Source organism: Atta cephalotes (genome assembly GCF_000143395.1).
Source record: "Atta cephalotes unplaced genomic scaffold scaffold00060, whole genome shotgun sequence".
NCBI classification, from domain to species: Eukaryota; Metazoa; Arthropoda; class Insecta; order Hymenoptera; family Formicidae; genus Atta; species Atta cephalotes.
In genome coordinates this window covers 424,598-448,597 of record NW_012130124.1, presented here as the reverse complement: position 1 = coordinate 448,597, position 24,000 = coordinate 424,598, and the positions used below count along the sequence as shown (strand labels likewise).

Below are 24,000 nucleotides of genomic sequence, written 5' to 3'. Positions count from 1 at the left end.
ATTATATTTCAAATAATATGTACAATAAAATATCATGTAGCGAAGATAACTTATCTCATGCATATGCACTTCCAAAAGTGCATAAACCTAATTATCTCTTTAGGATCATAATATATTCAATTGAATATATTCTTCTATATTCATTTTTCTATATTCATTAGCTTCATTTTTCAAAATATTATTTCTATTCTGAAAATTCACTTAAACCTTTAAATCGAAAAACAATTTTCATCTTGTACAGAAGTTAAGAGTGAGGCAGTTGGAAACTAATTATTTTTTAATTTCTCTTGACGTCATCTCTCTATTTACTAACATTCCATTAGATTTGGTGATTGAGAGTGTGGCTAATAGATGGTATTATATAAAAAATCAACAACTATTCTGGAAAAAATACGATTAGTAATCGTGTACCTAATCTAACCATATATTTATTCTCTCGTCAGAGAAATCTTCATCGATTTGTAAAGACACCAACATAAAATTAGCGTTTTTCAGCAATAACAAATTAAATAGATTCATAAAAGTACAAAAAGACGCTGTTCCAAAATTCAACAATAAAAATGTAGTCTATAAGATTTATTGTAAAGATTACGATGCATTTTATGTGAGACAAACATGCAGGAAACTTTCCGGCAGAATATTTGAACATCGTAGACATATAAATTGAAACTGACACTCACTCTGTAATTACTGAACTTGTATTGTATTTTTACATGACTTCAATTGGGAGAATCAATCAAATTTTAGATAAAGAGAAATTTTTGAACAAAAGATTGATTTCGGAAATAGCATTCATACACATGCAAAAGAATGGCCTTAATTTAAGATACAGAAGGACTGTATCATGCAGTGATGCAAATTTCTTTTGATTTATGTAGTAATTTGTTTAGATTTATAGTTTATTAACTTAATTTGATAAAAGTTTTGTTAGTTGACGAAAATGTAACAATTTTAACGAAACATGTTTTATATTAAATTTTTTCTTTTTATTTTTTTTTATTATGTAATTCTTTATTTTACAATTCTAATAATTTTGACAGGTTTTAATTATTATATAATAATTTATTGTGGTTTTATCGATTTAACTTAATAACAATATACATGCACTTTGTTCTTCATAATTGCAAATTTGCCTTAATGTTTACTATATATCTCTTATTTCGAGAATAGTTCATATCTGAATGACATGTCGTACACGGATATGTATTCTAAAAATGTGATCTTTATATTTGATTTTAACATTTCTATTTTTAAGATCTTTTTCTGCTTTTTAAGTTTTAATATGTTCAACAAAGCTTCAGTGCAATGCTTCATGTTTCGTGATGGTAAGTCATTTAAATTGTTTACGCATATATTATTCTGTCAGATTATTAGAAAAATGTCAGATTAATAACGCTGCTTTGTCAATTTGCCTTAATGTTTACTATGCGAGTGACTTAAATATTATGGACATGTGAACTAATTATACTTGTATCATTCTTGCTGAAAAGGAAGACTCCAAAGAGTGTCGAAACGTTTAAAATAAAGAAGACATCAATCTAACATCTGATTATTAATTATTTACTAAATAATTACGCCGTTTATCATTGCTGACTCTCTTAGCTTACTATATTATATTCATCTTTTTGTATTGTTTAAAATTCGAGTCCTAATATAATTATTGTTATTGCATATGATATATACTTCCAACTTTTTTTGCAACGTCACTAAAATCGCATCCCGATTTTCCATGCGTGTTCTGACGCCATGTTTGGAGCCCATTTTTATCCTCCAGTTTGGTCTCTTTCTTTTCAATCCATGCATTGCACATAGTGGCAAATGATGAGAGACATGATTTGTCTATCAATCTCGAGAGGCCCATTTTATATGTACAGATTTTAAGTGTTTATAGATAATTATTAATAAAAATACAATATTGGAAGTTAAAATAATCAGTACAACTAAAGTTTTATATATAAGAGAAGCGACATCATTCATCCCCACTACCATCTCTAGCACATATTCAGCATCGCCATGTTTGGCCCGCTCTAGTTGACGAGTTCTGTCATACTCTGTTTATTACTCCATAATAATCATAATTAACTTATAATAATCATAATCATAATCCTCCGTCAGGATGAGGAGCAAGTATTAATGTTTTTTTGTGTTTTCTTGTTGAATAATGTAGCGATTAAATAATGCAATTACAAATGTCACATAAAAAGCATATCTATTTTTGTATATCTATTTTAATCATGTGTATGTACCAGTTTAGCTGTAGACAGTTGTAGAAAGGAAATATATGATAGTTCTCCACTGTGGGCACAATATAGCTGCTTTAATTGGGTAGGAGTATCACCAATCAGAAATTGCGACGCCAATGATTCTTCTCGTATATATAGAACAAATAAAACCTCTACTACAAGATAAAAAAGGTAAAAAAGGGTGCTAAGAATATGAGAATGTGCTTCTCCAATAAAACTTAAGTGTCTAAGCCAATTAATATTGGGAGTACAAATAAGTTTCCGCCGTTTGCAAAAGACGGCGCCACTAATAAACTATAATTAAAATTGTTTGATGTAAAACGACATATCGTAATATTGGACATCCGGCAACATCATAACTTTGAAATATTAGCAATTTTGTATCAGCATCATATATTTTTTTTTGTACGAAAATGTCGAGTTTTGAGCCGAATAAGCATCATTTGCGGGAACTTTCGATTTACTTCTTTAATTTGAAGAAATCTGCAGCTGAGGCTCATAAATTGCTTGTAGAAGTATATGCTTAAGTGCCTTAAGTGAGAGAAGTTGTCGTGAGTGGTTTCAAAAGTTTAAGAACGGTGAATTTGACGTTGAAGACAAAGAACGTAACGGAAAGCCGAAAGTGTACGAAGACGCGGAATTGAAAGCATTATTGAAGATTCGTGCCAAACGCAAAAAGAACTTGCACTTACATTAGGAGTGACTCAACAAACAAGTTCATATCGTTTGAAATCATTGGGAATTTCAAAAGCAAGAGAATTGGGTTTCATATGAACTGAAACCGAGAAACGTTGAACGCCGATTTTTCACATGTGAAATGCTGCTTGCCAGGCATAAACGAAAGGGTTTTTTGCATCGTATAGTCTGGTGATGAAAAATGAATCCACTACGATAACTCAAAGAAGAGAAAATCATGAGGATCAATTGGCCAAGCTTCAACATCAATAGCCAAGCCGAATATTCATGGAAAAAAACTCATGTTGTGTATTTGGTGGGATCAGCTTGATGTCGTGTATTATGAGTTGCTCAAACCGAACGAGACCATTACTGGAGCTCTCTACCGAACACAATTGATGAGATTGAACCGAGCACTCAAGGAAAAACGCTCTCTACTATTCCACGCATGACAAAATTATTCTCCTGCATGATAATGCTCGACCACATGTTGCGGCGCCGGTCAAAACCTACTTAGAAACATTCAAATGGGAAATTCTACCCCACCCGCCGTATCCAGACATTGCTCCTACCGACTTGTTCCGATCACTTGTTCCAATCGACGTATGGCCTGTCTGAGCATCATATGAAGATATCAAAATTTGTATCGATGATTGGATAGCCTCAAAAGATGAAGCGTTCTTCCGACGCGGTATCCACATGCTACCAGAAAGATGGGAAAAAGTAGTGGCTAGCGATGGCCATTACTTTGAATAAAATATTATGTACCGTTCTTTCATAATAAATGCTTAATTTTTTATTAAAAACGGCGGAAATTTATTTGTACTCCCAATAGTAATCTTAATTCTTCTTCAAGGATATTCTTATATAAAGTAAATTTATAGGAATGTTCGTCACTATAAAATGCATGATATCAGTACAAAATTACTTTTTTAAAAAAAAGCTAAAAGAAAATGTGCTTCTCGAATAAAACCTAAGTATCTAACCAATTAATAGTAGTTTTTAATTTTTCTTCAAAGATATTCTTATTGAAGCTCTTGTTGTTTCAACCCAATATGTTTTTAGCACAGTTACATCGTGATCTAGCGCCAAGTGTTTTCTTCTTTAATTTTGTGGTAACATTTGAATGGACAAGATAACGCAATTATGAATTATATTCTTCACTTAATTTGGTATGAGATTTAAGTTGGCCTGTTATTGATATCAAATCTTTTATACGAATATTTATATGATACATATCATTAAAGTTGATATTATTTAATTTAATATCTGAATTACATTTAACTTCGCGCCAATTGTTGATATCAAATCTTTTTACGAATGATACATATTAATTTTTTCGAGGAGTAGTAATTTTTGACAGAGAATTAAAGTCTATTACTTAGAATAAAAGAGTTTCAATAAGAATATCTTTGAAGAAAAATTAAAACTACTATTAATTGGCAAAAATGAATAACAGAAGAGTTAAAAGCAAAAATTTTTTTTATATATTTAGATTCTTAAGAACACATATGTTTCGACTTATTTGTCAGGTCATTCTCAGTGTATACATGTCCATAAATTAATACAAATTTAATAAAAATTATAAAACGATTAAATACAATTATATATAATAATTTCTGCAAATTATATTGAGTTGTTCAAAAAGTCATTGCGTTTTTTTCATTTGATTTTCAGGTATATTTAATATACCTGATATACGTAATGCTTAATTTTCATTAATCAATGATATATTGGCCATTTTGTTCGATGACCTTCTGCCATTTCCCGGGCAACTTCATAATACCACGTTCATAAACTTCCCATCCTTCTCTGCGAGAAATTTGTCTAGGTGTTGTTTGATGAGGTCTTCAGAAGCAAATGTTTTACCATTCAAGGAGTTTTGCAAGGAGCGAAAGAGACGGAAGTCTGATGGTGCAAGGTCTGGGCTATACGATAGATGTGGTAACACATCCCAACTATGTTGCAACAATTTTTGCAAGTGACCAAACTTGTGTGTGATCTCGCATTGTCGTGGTGAAACACCACACCCTTACGATTGATTAGCTCGGGACGTTTCTGTGCGATGGCATCATTTAATTTCTGTAGCTGTTCACAATAGACATCGGAATCGTTTTATTCTTTGGAAGTAGCTCATAGAAGACTAATCTCTTCCAATCCCACCACAGCATTGATAGCATTATCTTCTTTCGGTGGATCTCCGCCTTTGCTTCCCTTTCCGGTACTTCACCTCGCCTATTCCAACTTCTTTTTCAACAGACATTGTTGTAAACAATCCATTTTTCGTCGCCCGTGATCATACGCTTCAAGAACGGATCGTTTTCTTTGCGTTTGATGAATTGATCGCAGACGCTTATGCGATTTGTCAGATGAATTTCTTTCAACTCATGCGATATCCAAACATCGAGCTTCTTTATGAAGCCTAGCGATTTCAAATGGCCATGAACACTTCCAACGGACACTTTTAGAGCGGTAGCAAGCTCCCGAATCGTTATGCTTATTTGCTTGCACCAATGCATTTCATTCTTTCATTTCATCGTCAATCTTGAAAGACCGGAGCGATGAGCGTCTTTGATTGAAAAATCACCATCACGGAATCGGATGAACCGGTTTTAGCACTGGTGTTTTTTGACAACATTTCTGTCGTAAATTCGATGTAATTTTTCCCTTGCTTCAGTTGCTTTCTTCCCTTTTTTGAAATAATAAAACAGAATATGGCGAATATGCTCTTCAAAATTCTCCATGTTCGAAATGCAAGCACAAAACTCGACCGAATCGCGTCAACTTTTTTTTTTATTTTTAGGTTGAGTGTCAACAATAAACATTTCACATTCATGTCACGCTCGCATACAAATAAACGTAGACAACGCCATCTATTGGAATAAATGCAATGACTTTTTGAACAACCCAATAGTTGTACGCAAAATGATGGATTTCTTCATATCTGTTTTCAGTTGCAACAATGCAATGATTTCCATCTTGTCATCTTCATAATTATATTCTTCTGTTTTTCTTTGTTAAATTAATTTAATGCATTGTTTTAATCACTGGATTATTCTGGCTAAATTTTAGAGGTATATGTTAGAGGTATATGTCAAATCTCTAACTCAATCTAAAGATTTAGCCAAATAATCCAGTGATTTTATTTATCATGTTTCAATGTAATTGTCAGTTAAAAAAGGATTTATATATATTAAGAATCTCGAATATAACGACCATCCATTCATTGTCATTTTAATTTTTATAATTTATGTATACTTGCACAATTTTATGGAATGACTTTACATATTCAATTAATTTTATTATCATTAAGATAAATTTGTGACCAATGTAATAGAAGAATGTAACTACGAAGATGACAAGACGGAAATCATTGCATTGACTGAAAACAGACATGTAGGAAATAGATCCACCACTTTGCGTAACTATAATTTGCATAAATTATATTTAACTGTTTTATAATGTTTATTAAATTTGCGTTAATTTATCGACACTGTATACACTGAGGGTGACCTGACAAGTAGATCGAAACGTATGTGTTCTTAAGAATCTAAATATACGAAAAAAATGTTGGCTCTTGGCCCTTCTATTATTCATTTTTATTTATTATTATTGAGCCATTATAAGTTTATCTTTATTTATTAATTGGATTATTTATTAATTTAGGTTTTATTCGAGAAGCACATTTTCTTTTTTTATTCTTTTTAAAAAGATAATTTTGTTAAAGACCTACGAGTCAATCACAAAGGCACAGAAACTAAAGCTTTGGGCCTTACATGGGATTGGACTCGTTTAAATTTTCTCTCATCAGTCATTTTTTATTATTAGAAAAGCTCACTAAAAGAAGCATTTTGGCGCATAGCATTAATTTTTGATTTTCTTGGTTTGTTAGGCCCAGTAATAGATAAAATATTTATTCAGGAACTCTGAAAACTCAAATTGGATTGGGATGAATCTATTCCATTAAGTTGCGATACGAAATAGAAGTGGTATGAATTCGAGCTGCAGGACTTGAAAGATATAAACATACCAAGATTCGTCATATCAACTATGCAGCATGCACGTTTGGAGCTACACAGCTTTTCGGACGCGAGTGAATATGCATATGGAGATTGTATCTACCTGAATAATCTCAATCAATGGAAAGCTTGTTGTACACCAAATCTAGAGTAGCACTCTTAAAAAGCATATCGCTACCGATTAGAGCTATGCGCGGCTTTGTTATTGGCGCAGTTGATGCACAAGATCTCAAGTTATTTGTCATGCAGGATATATGTTGATATATGATAATTTGACTGTGGACGGATTCTACTATCTTAGCGTGGCTTCAATCCTGTTGTCGCTCATGGACGTCATTTTGTAACTAATCGAATAGGGGAAATCTAGCAACTAACGCCAGTTCAACATTGGCACCATGTTAGTAGTCAACATAATCCTTCGGACTTCCTATCTATAGATATTATGCCCAAAGCTTTAACAATTTTGAAGATCTGGGCAGGGCCATTCTGATTAATTCAGAACAGGGAAAGTTGACCACAAAATTCATGTCAGTCCCGAGGATGTGCTGGCAAGAAAAGCCAAGGCTATCGCGACAACTAGCTAAGATTTTGACATTTTTACACGATACTCTAGATTAACTAAGCTCATCCGAGTTATCGCTTATACCACCAGATTCTCAAAAAATGCGAGAAAGGCAAGAATCGCGATTAAAGATCCGCAAGCATCTTTTAAAAATGTCATTGGATGTGATTGAGCCCATTACGCCTGAAGAGTAAGCTTAGGTAATTTTCTTGGTGAAACTCATACAGAGTACATACTTTGCTAAAGAGCTGAAATCGCTAGCCAAATAGAACTTTGTAAACAAAAGGAGTCGCATTAAAACTAAACTCTTTCATAGATGAAGCGGAATTTTAAGGATAGAAGGGCGTCTTAAGGCATAAAGTCAATTCTTCGCTGGAAAATCCTATATTGTTTCCAGGTCATCATCCATTTTTTCAATTAATTGTAAGGTGAACATGAAAGGCATCTCCATGTCGGTGCACAGGCCATTCTTGCTACATCAAGTATTGACTTATCTCGGCGCGAGATGTAGTTCGACAAATAGTCCGGAAATGCGTGGTCTGTTTTCAAAGCGTTCCAAGCCCTATTTCCATCATGGGCAATCTACCATCGTCGGAAGTAAAGGTACTGGCCAGAGCATTTGACGAGTGCGGTATTGATTATGCAGGTCCATTCTATCATAAAAGAGGAGCCCGAAGAAATATCAAGTTAATAAAATGTTACATAGTAATCTTTGTGTGTATAGTCACTAAAGCCATATGAAGTTGACTGTTGACTTATCCTCGGAGACATTCTTAAACACGTTCAAATATTTTATAACCAGAAGGAGCTGTCCATCGTATTTTCGAACAATGGTCTCAACTTCGTGGGAATCGAATGTGAGTTAAAAAAATTGACTCCTCCAAAATCAAGAAATACGAAAGAAGTTCATTGAACTCGTTGCCAGTAAGGGAATCAGGTGACACTTCATCCCACTCAGAGCTCCATATCATGAGAGGTTGTGGTAAATAGCGGTAAAGATGGCTTCTCCTATAACAACCAATTTTATGAACAACTTTAGGAGTGGCAAAGGGCTTTCTTATTTCTCTTGTAATTGTCAATATCTTCATGGAGCATTTTGAGAAAGAAGTCCTCAGAAAAATCAGAAGTTTGATTCCGTTATGTAGATGACACATTCGTGATATGGAGACACGGCAGAGTCAAACTTCTTAAATTCCTCCTTAAATACTCCGTAAATTCCTTATTTTCCTAAACAATCAACATCCAAAAATCCACTTCACTATAGACATAGAGGAAAGTGGAAAACTCCCCTTCCTAGATGTTTTTGTCTCTAAGAAAGCTAACAGTACTTTAGGCCATCAAGTGTACAAAAAACCAATATAGATAGATATCTATATGCCGAGTCGCATCACTACCCAGCACAAAAACAATCTGTAATCAACTCACTTGTACATAAAGCTTTCACCATCGCTGACAAAGAATGTCTATAGACAGAACCATCTAAAACTAGCTTTACAGAAAAACGGACACGAAAGATATTAAAGATAATCAAAATAATCAATAAACATGCAAACAAAACAACGGTCTCTGACACACAACCAAACAAAAGATCCTATCCATTCTCTCATATATCAAAGGAACAATAGATTGGATTGTAGATAGGATATTAAACAAATGCAATATCTTCTATCCAAACTATCTTCAAACTACTCAAAAAGATAGAACAAATTTTAAGAAATTCTAAAGATCTCCATTCAGCTCCGCAGAAGTATACAAAATATCTTGTTTCTGCGGGCAAGTATACATTGGAGAAACCGAAAGAATCTTATGGATAAAAGAACATTAACGTGATGTTAGGTTAAAACATACCACGCAGTCAGCATTATCAGAACACATCGAAACAGGACATCAAATACTGTTTAATAAAACGACCACAATAGTCAACATTACATCATACCTTCCAAGAAAGTATAGAGAAAGTATAGAGAAGCCATAGAGATACAAAAACCCTAACAATATAAATAGAGATAATGGCTACAACATAAATAAAATATGGAAAACCATTCTCCCGGTTATTGAAGACAAATTTCCCCTATCTCTCCCTCTTCCCCACAATTCTCTTCTTTCCCCTTACTACTCCAACAAGTGTAATATAAAAGGAATGACCTGGAGGAATAGCTCAGTATCGGGCTGCTTCTCGTTCTGATGAAGGATTGCAAGATTCACGAAAATGTTGGCATTCCAAGAATGGATTTGGACACGGAGAAAAACCCATAAAGCATAATTTTTATATAGGAAGCACTCGTAGAAACCTCAAGAATATTTATTATAGTGTTTCGAAAAATTCTTGACATCAGATATTAGATTTTGTCAAATATGGTAAAATATGGTATTCTATTAAAAAAAATCAATTTGACATTGACCTGACCTTGGCGACGTCATCTAGGTTAAGCAGATCAGTAAATAAGTCTTTTTTAATCCTACTTTTGTTTGAAACATTTTCCTCTGCTTTCAAGATATTCCCATTTCTAGACTTTTAACACACTCTGTATATATAATACAATGTGTGTTCGCGCATGCGTACATGCGTGTGTGTGTGTATACGGATGTCTCAGACTCGTGTACCGCCGATTATCATCGTATATTCTCCGTGAAATTCTAAGATGAAAAGTTCTGTATCAAAGAGTGATTCGAAAAGTAAAATTTAAATGGAGAGATATTTAAGTTGACAAATGGGTGCGCGTGGAATTCGCGTAATCAGGATTTTACATAATCGAACTGGCGTGAGATATTTCAGACTTGCATTGTCCCAAAGCATGTTTCTCATTACCTCTTTTAATTTAACTAATTAAGTTGTGTTTGAAATAAATACATCAATTCGTTTTAACTGAAAATTTTAAACAAATTATTTAAAACAAATTATTTAAAAACAATAAATCGTTATAAACGTTATAAAATTTATAAAACATTAATATTAAATATTAAAAAGGTTCAACAAATATCAAAATTATATAAGCAACGCTACAATTATTAAAAAAAATTTATTATTGCTTTATTATAACAAAACGATTTTAATATTTAATAAACGATTTTTAGTATTTTTTAATAATGAATTGCAGATTTTAATAATAATTTAAAACTTTTAAAGCAATTTTAAGGTATTTTATATAATTTTTCGATTTTTAAAGCAATAGAAGAATTTACAGAATTTTATAACAATTTTTGACTTTTGTAAACTATTTTAATGTATTTTAAACAATTTTGAGTTCTTGAGTTTCTAGAATTCTAGAATCTATTTATATGTTATATTTTAATCAATTTTTAAGTTTTTGTAGCAATGATAAGTTTTTTTAAACAATCTTAAAATTGTATTGATTATTTTTGGGATTTTAAAATCAAATTGCAGAATTTTGAAACCCTTTTTACATTTTTATGAGTTATTTAAAGATTTACGAATTATTTAAATTTTTTTATTTTTAAACCAATAATAAACCAATAATAAACTTTTTTAAATAATTGTAACATTGCTTATATAATTTTGATATTTACACGTACTTAAACCTTTTTAATATTCGTTAAACAATATTAATGTTTTACAAACAATTTTTAATGTTTTTAAACAATTTACGGATGTTTTAAACAATTTTGAAACTTTCAAAACAAAAATACAATTGTATTTTAAATACAATAATTTTTAACTTTAATCAGTTAAATTAAATGCAAAAAGGAAAACATGCTATCACACGATCCAAGTGTCTGAAATACTTCGCGCCAGTTTCAGTTGTGTCGATCCTGACCACGAAAATTTCATGTGCACTCATTCGTCAACTTTAATATCTCATCATTCAAATTCTATTTAACGGATCGTTTTTTGGTACAGAACTTTTCGTCTTAGAATTTCACGGAAAATACATTGATTACTGGCGGTATGCGAATTCTGAGACATCTTTATATATAAACATTATTAAAAAATTACTAACACTTGCAGTTTTCACACAACATCATTATTCAAATACACAAAGTTTTTTGTAATTAAGATAGAACATAAGTCACGATAACAAATCATCAAAATGACATTAAACTGAATCATGATTGATTAAAAACTTTAGTAAGCATTTTGGAGTCGTTTTAGCATCACTTTTATATCATGATGTTTTTTTATTCTATTTAGGATGATTTTTTAAATTTATTGCATACAGTAGATTTTAGAAATATTTCTGTTGTAATATTTCATGTGACATATTGAAGAATTATTTCCGAATTGTTGCACATGAAATGTGTAAGATTAAAATCTTTCTGAAAACTTATCGCAACAATCAATGTTATATGGGAATAAAATTTTATTAGAACCATTTAATTTGAAATCATATTTATTAGTCTATTTCTGTTTATTATTACGAGATGAAAAGGAATGGTAACTTATACAATAACACTCTATACATTATTGAATAATATCTAGTATAGATTTCTAAGTATATATAAATATACTTATCGGATTTTAAACAATTTTAGTTTAAAATACATAAATGGTAGCAGTAAGGTCATATTTTTATATTTATTGAAACAGTTATCTATAGATACTTTAATTCATCTATCAAAAAAATGAATTATAAACAAGTTGTATTTTCTGACTAAAGTTATCTGCATTTCCTGTAAATCTGTGAGAGTTTGTTGTCTGTTGAGCATTATTATAAGCAGTAAACATTTTTAGAATTTAGGTCAACTTTAATCCATTTTATAACATATAATGATAACGAATTATTAAAAAAAAAAATGGTAACTGTAATGGATTATTTTTCTAAAATAACTTTACTAACTTTGTATTACTCCATACCTTAATACTTTTTAATAAATTTTACTGCTTATTTAAAATTCATTTTTTGTTTACTAAAATGTTTACTTATGTGAAGTATAAAAATTATCAGTTTGTCATATAACTTATAAATTTGATACTTTCTGTCTTATACAGCTACTTAAACTTTTTTTTAAAAAGTAAACTTACTTCGAGTTTTCGCCATCTGTGTATATTTAATGGAGTTTGAATTTCCTCTTCAAGTGCAGTGACTTTAAGCATTTCTTTTGTTAGGTTACGATTTAGATGAAAAACTTCTTGGCGCAAATCGCTAACGTTAAAGATATTTTTTGCTAGTAACATTTTCTCAGTTCTAAGTCTATTCACTTCGAACTTGAGTAACCGAATATCTTCTAATCTTTGATTGTATTGCTTCTCGCCACATTGTAATGTTCTATTCAAGACCTATGGCATATAAACATTCATATATACATATACATTTCAGACAAAAATGCTATCTACTTCAGATGTGGTAAATAATATTGCAGTTATATGTTTCAAGTTTGGCAAATCAAACCGGCACATATTTTATAAAAATTAAAAATTGTATTAGTATATATTTACATTTGAATATTATTAACAATAAGCATTTCGTATTAAAACGGCATTTTCTCCTCAAGATATGTAATATTTTATTCAAGATTTATGACATAAGTATATATGTAGGCATATGTGTTTCAGAAAAAAATCATATCTAATTTGTATATAGAAAATTCAAAGAAATGTCACTAGATAAAAATTTTTTTAAGAAACATTTGAAATTACCTATCTTCATACTATTATGCCTATTGAACATAGAGCTTAAAATTATTTCAATTACAGGGAATTGTAAGAACACAATTTATTTTTGCATAGAAACCCCGTTTTGTAGCAAACATTTTATAATGAATAAATGGTGACTGTGAAAAAAAGAAGTTTTGATAATTATTTACTATAGAGGACTTAGCCCCAATGTCCTTGATATTGACATATTTCGTCAAATCTTGAATAACTTTGCCTTAACAACTAAATAGCAGTGTCTTGTAGTTTTTTTTGAGATACTTAGGATTAAAATATAACTTTAATACTAAAGTATAACTTTAGTATTATATGGCGGACGTCCCTAGACAGGCAGGGGAGATGGTGTGAACCTCGCTTCGCGGAAAGACCTACATTCCGTGGCAGGGGAGAAGATGGGATGGATTTTGCTTCGCATAGAAAGTCGTAGGCGCTGATACTAAAATTGCACTCTAAATATCTCAAAAACTATAAGAGACCGCCATGTAGTTGTTAAGGCAAAGTTAAACATGTAACGGTCAACATGTAAAGGTCAAGTTACATATGTAAAGGTCAAGATCATTAAAACATATACATAATTACCAAAGTTTTTATTAATAAAAGAAGTTTTCTTTTTTGTAAAAAAGGGAAGGAGAGAGAAAGTGATAAAAAGAGATATTGCTTGGCAAGTACTTACCATACGTGCCACGCAGCGCCACGAAACAAACCCTTGCTTGCTAGACTATTTCCTCCAATCCCTATGCTTTGAATATGTGATAGGAATTTGGAGGAAATAGTTATTCTAGTAATTCGGTGAATTATTGAGCAAAGTTTTAGCGAGTGTTTCTTTTGTTCGTTCTCTGTCTTGCTCAACGAAACTTTCAAATGAAGAAACAATTCGCAAGAACAGTTCAATTCGCAAGAAACGTGTAGGAGAAGCCTGCTCTATGTTTTGCAGACTGCAAATACTGGCATTTCCTGTTACTCTTAAACTAAGAACTAATCAATAAATTCCGTCATTATGATTAACAAATTTATCAATTATAAGATTGTTCTTTTATTTAAAAAATTATGTTTATTCTACATTCTAGTGTCACAGGATATGTTGCTTCTTACAAATGTTGCTATGCAATAAATATTATTTAAAAAATGAGCATACAATAGCTCCTACCAGCTTCTACTAGCGGCATAAACTTACAATTATTAACAGTTACTATAGTTCTCCTACTTCAAATATCCAATCTTTATTACAAGTTTAAATTGGCTCTTGAAATATTAACAACAAAAAACATAAAATAAAAAACGGACAATTAAAAGCCTTAAAAAGCTTTAGTAATTGGTGCACACATACAAATATATTTTGATAATATCTACTGATCTATTACATAAAATAAAATAAATAACTGAACGTTTCGGCTGTATTCAAGCCATCTTCAGCAGTATTCAATAAAAAAATTCACATTCGCATGTTCAACAGTATAGTAGCAATACGTGTGCAATAAATAAGTCTATACAGATTCCCATGTCCGGGATGTAAGTAATTAAGTGTAAAAATTGCAATGCTTCTTATATTGGACAGACAGACCGAAAATTAAAGAATAAATGAACGTAAAAATGACATCAATAAAAAGAATGATAATTTGTCTGTCATTTCTGAACATAGATTGCAATCTGAACATAAAATTTTGGATAATGAGAGATATATTGGGAAAAAATTAGTATCTGAAATGCTTCATATTAAAATTCAGAAAAATGGCCTAAAATTTGAAATCAGACACTGAGTTCTTACACCATGCTTACACGAACATAATCAATAAATTTTAATTGGAATACTTAAACGACTATCTAGATTATTTTTCAATCCGATGATTTTTGACAACTTTATTTGTTTCCCTCCTTCCCAATGTTCTCTTACCTCAGTCGACTTTTCTTTGACTCTACGAACGCTATGTCGCTTTTAAGAAATTATTTTATTTTATCTTTGTGATTTCAAATTATGTTTTATTATAATATTGTGCAATTATGGGTTGCAGTAGGTCTCTTTATAATTTTTATTCCTTTTTTCCAATAATATTCTTGTTAATGATTATGTTTGATTTAGCTCACACTTAGCTTATCAACTAATTGATGATTACTTACAGACATGGGAATCTGTATAGACTTACTTATTGCACACGTATTGTTATTACACTGTTGAACATGCGAATATGAACAATTTTTCTATGATTGAAGATTGCTGAAGATCGCTTGAATATAGTCGAAACGTTCAGTTATTTATTTTATTTTATATAATAGGTTAGTAGATACTGTCAAAATATATTTGTACATGCGCACCAATTACCGCGTTTTAAGGCTCTTAATTGCCCGTTTTTATTTTATTACGTTATTTGATCCAATCTTTAATTTCAATTACTAGTCGGAGTCATCTAGATATCACATGTATTTTCAAATGCAAAAAGTTCAAATTACATACATTTGCATTCGTAGATCGGCCTATAATGATAATTTTTCATTTTAGACGTTTAAATTAAAGTTTGAATCAATTGAATTTATTTAATTGCGGTTTGAGAAGCATTTCTATAAATAAACTCTTTAAATCTGAATCAATGGATAATCATTGATATCAGTGCCAAGTATGTTACTAGTAATCAGTGGATTAAATGTGAAATTCCTAACTTAACTAATTTTTATTATGTGATCTAACTAACCTTGTTTTAGCGCTTAAATTAAATGAATGGTATTGAAAAATTGAAATTAAAGTATCAGTGCAAATATCAGTATTTTAATTATATAATAATGCTTAAAGATTCTTCCTTTTTTTAGTTGAACTTCACTAATTATTAGTGTCAAGTATGTCACTGGGTAATAGTGACTATTCACTGATTCAAATTTAGAGAAAAAGTTTGATTTGAAATTAGCTCCAATTGCATTATCTGGTTAAATCGCGATTAATATAAATGCAGTCTTTAAATTATTAAATAAAGAAATGTTCGAATATGACTTATATTAAAACTGATATTTTTATTAGATATGGTGCTCGCTTGTTGCGTCGAGTGACTGCTCAATGCTCTAAATACGGGTTCAATTCCATCTGCGTTCACATATTTTGCACTTTTATGCACTTAAATAGCCAAAAAGGCTCTACTTGATGATTAAGGCATCTTTGATTATCAATGTCATTAAAGATTATAGATCCCATATATCTGTTAAGCTAGCACTCTCCAAAAAATTAAAATGGCACGTATGCCAGAATTAAGAACTTTTTATATTATTATATGTTCTATTGCTAATTTTTGTGTTTGAATGGTTTAGTAGAAAATGACAATTGAAGATGGAGATGTTGATTTAACATTAAGCAACTTCTTCTTTAAATTATAGAATTAAAAAATTAGTGTAGTACAATTAAGTGTTTTTTAATGTGCTTTTAAAATAATAAATTGAAATTAATGTAACTTGACGTTTTAAAAGATACATGCCAATAAAATTCCATATAACGTCTGTACAACAATAAAGCACTAAAATACAGATAGCGAATTATAGGCTCAAATTGTTCTTCCACTTTTGTGCTTTCAAAATATGCACAAAAAGTTTGGTACTTATTTTAACCGGTCAATCATCTCGAAGTGATCATCCTCACCTTACAAGACTAAAGTACTAGTTACTACACAGACAGCGAATTAATTACATGCTTAAAATGTTCACTTATTTATGTGCTCTCCAAATGTGCATAACGAAATTTTGGTAAATCGCTCTCGATGTGACCTACTAATTACATTACTATTTCCTTGTACTTCGTTTAAAGACTAATTATATTATTATCGTAATATTATTTTCTTTAATTGATTTTCTCTTGATATGTATAAAACATAGTTTAAAAATTATTTGTAATTTCAATGATTAAATAGTTGGTTTATACTGATAAATTTACAAATTATCGTAATTTTATTATTTTCAAGTATTAATTAAAAAATAATTCGGTCTTCAAATAAATTTCGAAATGGCTGAATTTAATTGATTTATCGTAATATAAGCGTTATGCGAACTGCACTCATAATAATAAAATTTTTAAATTTATTTATATTTATTTATTAATCAAACCATGTTATCAGACCATGTTCCAACTTTTATTGCGCGATTAGCGACCGTTTCATGTCCATGCAGGTTGTTGAGTGGCAGAAGCCTGAGAAGCCGTTAATTCGGTTACATTTTATTGGATGTGTGTGCGAATCTGGATTGTTATATTTGTGATAAGTTCTGACAGATTATTCAGCAATGGAAGAAAAGTTCTAGTTTTATCAGTTATTACTATTTTTGGTTAACCTCTCTTGGTAAGATAGCTGGATGCTTTCAAGAAATATTTCTCTGACCTCAGTTCCATAATGTACTTTTTAAAGATCTTTTCGACGTCTGTAAAAAGGAAACTGTAGAGAAAGACTAAAAAAACAGCTATAAAAGTTTAATTTAAAACAGATTAATTGTTCATGAGAATCAATAAGATCTACATACAGTCATCAGACAGTAGTTTAGAATATGAAACGTCATCTAATCCCAAAGAGACAGAAGCTTGTTTTTCATATTTTAGCGAGGAATATGATATTGCAGAAAATAATTGTGATGATACAATATTCATGCACGATCAAGAACAAATTGAAGAATGTTCATGTTGAAAATGATGTGCAAAGTATATCAAGTGATGATAGTTTTGAGTCTGCGAAAAGTGAAGCTGAAAATATGACAGTTCTTAAAAATGTTGCTGAAACAGAACAATGTTATTAAGTCATTAAGAACATGAGTTCTAAGTCAGGTGCCCTTTCCATGTTAAAAGTTGATGATTTATCGTCTTAGTGTAGGTTTTCCTAATATGTCTAAAAGTCACAAGTCACTTCTGAAAAGTAATATTAATTTAGAAATAAATGAGTTTGTAAGTAGAGGAGAAATGTGATATAAGAATATTAGAATTAATTTAAATCAGATGTTATTACAAGAATATTTGCAAATTTATGATATTTATAATTGATATTAATATTGACGATTTTCTCCTTTTTAAAAGTTCAAAAACAAAATTTTAACCAATTTTAAGTATCTTGTTGGTACTTTAAATGAGCCCTTTATTATTGCTATTTATCGTGGGAAAAGCGATTCTCAATGTTGAGGAATATTTAGAAAAGTATGACTGAATTAAAAAAGTTATTTCATAACGGCTATGAGTATGAAGGCAACAATTATGAAGTTATGATTAGAAATTATATTTTGGATGCTCTTGCAAGGGCATTTATTAAATGTTGTAAAGGACATTCAGGTTAGGTTATATAGTTTGTGAAAAGTGCACTATCATTGGAGATTACATAATCATAGAATTACTTTCGTCTTAATCCTTACGTAGAGGAATCTTTCAAAAATCTGAATAAATAACCTGAACATCACGTAGAAACGTCACCATTGAAAAGATTGGGAACTTGTATCACAATTCCGCCTTGACGCAATGCATCTTTTATATAGTGGTGTATTTAAAAGACTAATTTATTTTTGGTTGTTTGTGGTTAGTGCATGGAAATATCATTAATCGTATATCAGAGGTCTTTGTATCTCTTAGGGAATTCTGTCTCCAAGATTTTAATCGGAAACCAAGATCTCTAAATAATTTCCATTTCAAGGCCACGGAATTTCGTCGCATACTTTTGTATGATGATGTCATACATTGCTTTTAAGGATTTAATACATGATAAACATTTACAAACATTTTCTTCTTTTACACAGTACTGCTTACATTATGGCTAATTTCACTCTTCTCATCTACATCTTGCTCAAAAATTCATTGAAATGTTTATTTCTCACTCAGTAGCTGTTTATGAGAAAAGTTTTGTAGTGTACAATGTGTATTCACTCACTTAATGTGAAGGAATGTGAAGAGCATGGTATTAAAAATGACTTCAGTGCTTTTTGTTACGAAAATCTAAAGATGTAAAAGATGTCTCTGAAGTCAGGTTATAAACCACTATAGCAGATAGTTATCTGCAAAGAAAGGAGAAGATTGAAATTGTTCTTATTTAAATTTAATCATATGCTTTCTTTAAAATATCACATTGAAATCATTCGTGGGACACAATATCATAAGATTGCCATTGATATTGTTGTTTTTAGACTAGAAAAAAATTTCTATTTTAAAACGTCAAATGATGATATCATTTTGTTAAAGAATTTTGTTTATCATCGAACTCTATTTTTTGTTAGTTGCAAATTTCAAAAACATAAGGATTTTTATATATATCCACTACCTTCTTCTGAATTGGATATTATTTATGTTTCTCAGCTTCAAGAAAAGAAAATAGCATATTCTTTTAGCGATGTTCAAATGCTATTTAATTCCAAAGATAATTATTTATTACTTCACACAAAACTTCATTGATATAAAGAAGCATACACAGCATCATACAATATTAAGTGAAACACATTTATAGTACATAGTGTATTATATATTTACGAATATATTTGTTAATTTTGTTTACAGTTTATTATATTTAATCAGTTTATTATATTTAAATTTCTATCAATAAATGAGGATTCAGATATATACATTGGTTTGACAAAATCTGTTTAAATATTGATGATGATATGTGTACAATAACATATTGGCCTCCTGATTCAAAATCTATCATACAACGTGAGGATCTTTAAGATTGATTGGCTAAAATATTAGGTATGGGAAAAAGTTCGTGGCGTTTTTCCCATTAGATGTAATGGGAAAAACGCCACGAACTTTTTCCCACATCTAATATATACAAGTGAAAAGATTCTATAGTAAGGTTTTATTTTGTTTTCTCGTAAATATTAATCACAATTATTGAATAAGAATATGTTCATTCGTTTGAAATTATAACAATTTTTTCTTGATTCAGATACTTATCAAAATACTCTTTCTGATTTTTTAATTGATTCTAATTATGAAATTGAGGTAGAGCAAAATATGAGTCGTGGAAAGAGAAAGAAAAAGATTCAGCAAATTTCATCATCAGATAATGATTCTAACATACCATTAAAAATTGCGAAGATCAGCATCCCTGCTCATCTTACCGTTACTTTCGAAACTAAGACTTGTGATGCTGATTTGAATCTCAATACAATTAAACAGAGATGTCCTTCTTTTCACTAGCACTAAGCTAATTGAAAAAGAAAAGCTACAGGAGAAAAAAATTAACTACTCAAAGAAAGAAGTCATCTTCTCTCGCGAACCTAATGGAATTAAAGGAAACAATTCAAAAAGCAAAAGAAATTACTATTTCTAAAATTAAAAGACTTCCAAAATTATCAACTTTGTTAAATATAACTCTAAAAAACCCCTTAAAATCTATTTCATTATCAATATCTCTTAAATCTATCTCTTCAAATTTATTTATAGGAAGCCTTGCGAACTATGCTGAGAAAACTGTTCAAGAAGACATTACGTCTCCTTTGAAACAATCTTTGATACAAAATAAAAAACTTACAGACAATTCATTGTATCTTGATGATTCAATTTTAATACGTACACAGGATTTTATTTTAACAAACAATATTAGCCATACATTTTCTGAAGATATAGTGCAAAGCAACAGCAGTAGGTAATGATTCAAAACGTAATGATTCAAAATTCTACTTCCTGTCGACATACACTATTCAAGGAACATTTGCATAATAAGAATATGGGTAATATCTTGTTGTCATACAAATGTAAAATGCATATTTGCTTTTATTATGTAATATGACTATTCCTACAGTATGAAATATTGCAACAATATTGCTGTAATATTGAAATTTTTATATCTCATTAAATATATTGCAACAGTATTAAAAAATATTTTGTGGAAAATATTGCAATTTACTGTTGCAGTGTTACAAGTCGGTAGATTATATTTATAGATATATGACATATATGTTGCTATAAAATAATATAATATTTCAATAATTGTAATATTCCAATAATTATTCCATTTATATTAATAACATATTATTATTGTGTGAGCTTACCATTATATTCCAAAACACATACGATAAAAAAATATTCGGTTAGAAAGCACATCCAAAAAAATTTGAAAATTTTTAGGAGACTTGTCTATTTGACTATACTCATGTACTCTATTTTATAAAAATTCTGGATATTTTCTTCTTAAAAGAAGCGTATCCTTTCGTGGCGAGATCGCATACTTATTTATTGAATTGTAATATCGCTACAATATAGTGTAATATTTTCTACAAAATTAAAATTACATTATTTTGCAATATTGTAACAATATTTGTAATAAAATATAATTTCAGTAGTGCAGCAATGTCATTGCAATTTTTGTAATATTGTGCATTTTTGTAATATTGCTGCAATATTACTGCAATATTTCATGCTAAAGGGATAAGTTCGTAGTCCAGCATGAAAGGGACACACTACTCATAAGAAGAAAACGTCTAGCAGTCTTACAAAAAGAAATACGCAAATCAAATTGGCATGTCTCCTGGAGATTCCCAACCTTTTTTGATAATACTTTTCAGGCCTCCGAATGTTTTATATCATGCATATTTTAACAATTCATAAAAACTGTACTTATTGTAATATATCATAATGTACTGAATAGCTGACTGAACGTTCGCTGTTATTGATACTCTTCTAGATCATCCAATCAGACTTTCCGATATAGAAGAATATATATATATATATATATATATATATAAAACACAGCAGTACTCAAATGAGTCTGCTGAATGCATTCAATGTGAGAAGCTTATGGAATTTCTTCAATGATGCCAAATAAAAATAATATTGGGAGTACAAATAAGTTTCCGCCGTTTTTAATCAAAAATTAAGCATTTCTTGTGAAAGAACAGTACATAATTTATTCAATGTAATGGCCATCGCTAGCCATTACTTTTTCCCATCTTTCTGGTAGCATGTGGATACTGTGTCGGAAGAACGCTTCATTTTTTGAGGCTATCCAATCATCGATACAATTTTTGATATCTTCATATGATGTGAAGTGCTGTTCAGACAGGCCATGCGTCATCGATCGGAACAAGTGGTAGTCGGAAGGAGCATGTCTGGAGAATACGGCGGGAGGGGTAAAACTTCCCATTTGAGTGTTTCCAAGTAGGTGACCGATGCCGCAATATGTGGTCGAGCATTATCATGCAGAAGAATAATTTTGTCATGTCTGGAGTAGTAGTGGAGTTTCCTTGGTAGCGTTTTTCCTTGAGTGCTCGGCTCAATCTCATCAATTGTGTTCGGTAGAGAGCCCCAGTAATGGTCTCGTTCGTTTGAGCAACTCATAATACAAGCTGTCCCACCAAATACACAACATGAGTTTTTTTCCATGAATATTCGACTTGGCTGTCGATGTTGAAGCATGGCCAGGTGGTCCCCATGATTTCCTCTTCTTTAGGTTATTGTAGTGGATTTTTCATCAGTAATTATACGATGCAAAAAACCCTTTCGTTTATGCCTGGCAAGCAGCATTTCACATGTGAAAAATCGGCATTCAACGTTTCTCGGCTTCAGTTCATATGGAACCCAATTCTTTTGCTTTTGAATCATTCCCAATGATTTCAAACGATATGAAATTGTTTGTTGAGTCACTCCTAATGTAAGTGCAAATTCTTTTTGCGTTTGGCACGAATCTTCATCCAATAATGCTTTCAATTCTGCGTTTTCGTACACTATCGGCCTTCCGCTACTACGTTCTTTGTCTTCGACGTCAAATTCACCATTCTTAAACTTTTGAAACCACTCACGACAACTTCTCTCACTTAAAGCAGCATCACCATATGCTTCTACAAGCAATCTATGAGCCTCAGCTGCAGATTTCTTCAAATTAAAGAAGTAAATCAAAAGTTCCCGCAAATGACGTTTATTCGACTCAAAACTCGACATTTTCGTACAAAAAAATAAAAGATGCTGATACAAAATCGCTAATATTTCAAGGTTATGGTATTGCCGGCTGTCCAATCTTATGATATGTCGTTTTATATCAAACAATTTTAACTATAGTTTATTAGTGGCTCCGTCTTTTGCAAACGGCAGAAACTTATTTGTGCTCCAATATTTCGGTAATCATTTTTAGCACATCTCTTTTAAATTTGTTAAAAACCATTACTGAAATATTATAATACAGCAATTAAAAATTAAAAATCATTAAAAATATTCCAAAAAAACCTCTTAATATAATATGTACAATGCGTTGCACAAATGTCTGGGGTTCGATTTTAGAAAGCTATGTTTCGTTCTTAGTTATTTTTTACATTCACGACTGGATCAGATGTTGCATCAGCGATCATGAATATATTGTAGTATTAATAAATTGTATTTGACAACCAACTGACGTAACCTCAGTTTTGATCAATGAAATTTCTGAAATATTCCAAATTCTTTAATTGAAAGAAGTCGGAAATCGAAGCCTTTAATATATCAAATAAATTGCAGTTTTGAAGAAGTATTGTAATTGCTTTTACACTTGCCAATAAGAAAAAATATTTATGGTCCGTTTTTCTTACACAGATAATAAAATATAAGCGAAAGGTTAAGGTAGTTAATGCAGTGTTTGCGATGAGAAGTGGTTTATTGGAGAACAGAAAAATAATCCCAAATGTCTAATCATAAAGTATTTCAGGGCACCATGTTAAGAATGAAGTAGATTTAAATTGATGCTTAGGGGAGTAAATCATAAGTCGACGTTGGTTTTTCTTATTGCTGAATAAAGATTTATATAATTTATACATATTATTACATGTTTCAAAACAAACATTGGAGATACAAGTCGATATATTTAAAATATGAATCAATTTCATGTAATATTGGGTTGTTTGGAAGTTCGTGCCGATGTTGAAGGAAAATTGAAACGCAGAAAATTTAAATTTTAGTATACATTTATTAAATTATATAGATTAGTCGGCACGAAC

General features: G+C 30.6%; 1 protein-coding gene across 1 annotated transcript in view; it reads right to left on the bottom strand.

Moving 5' to 3' along the window:
• The window catches only part of LOC105623605 (cilia- and flagella-associated protein 58-like), a 322,608-nt gene that overhangs the window by 111,511 nt on the left and 187,097 nt on the right, over positions 1 to 24,000 (bottom strand). Inside the window, exon 7 of the mRNA XM_012204993.1 lies at positions 12,481 to 12,735. Coding sequence (XP_012060383.1) covers positions 12,481 to 12,735 — 255 coding nt within the window. The remainder of the gene's footprint in view (positions 1 to 12,480; positions 12,736 to 24,000) is intronic.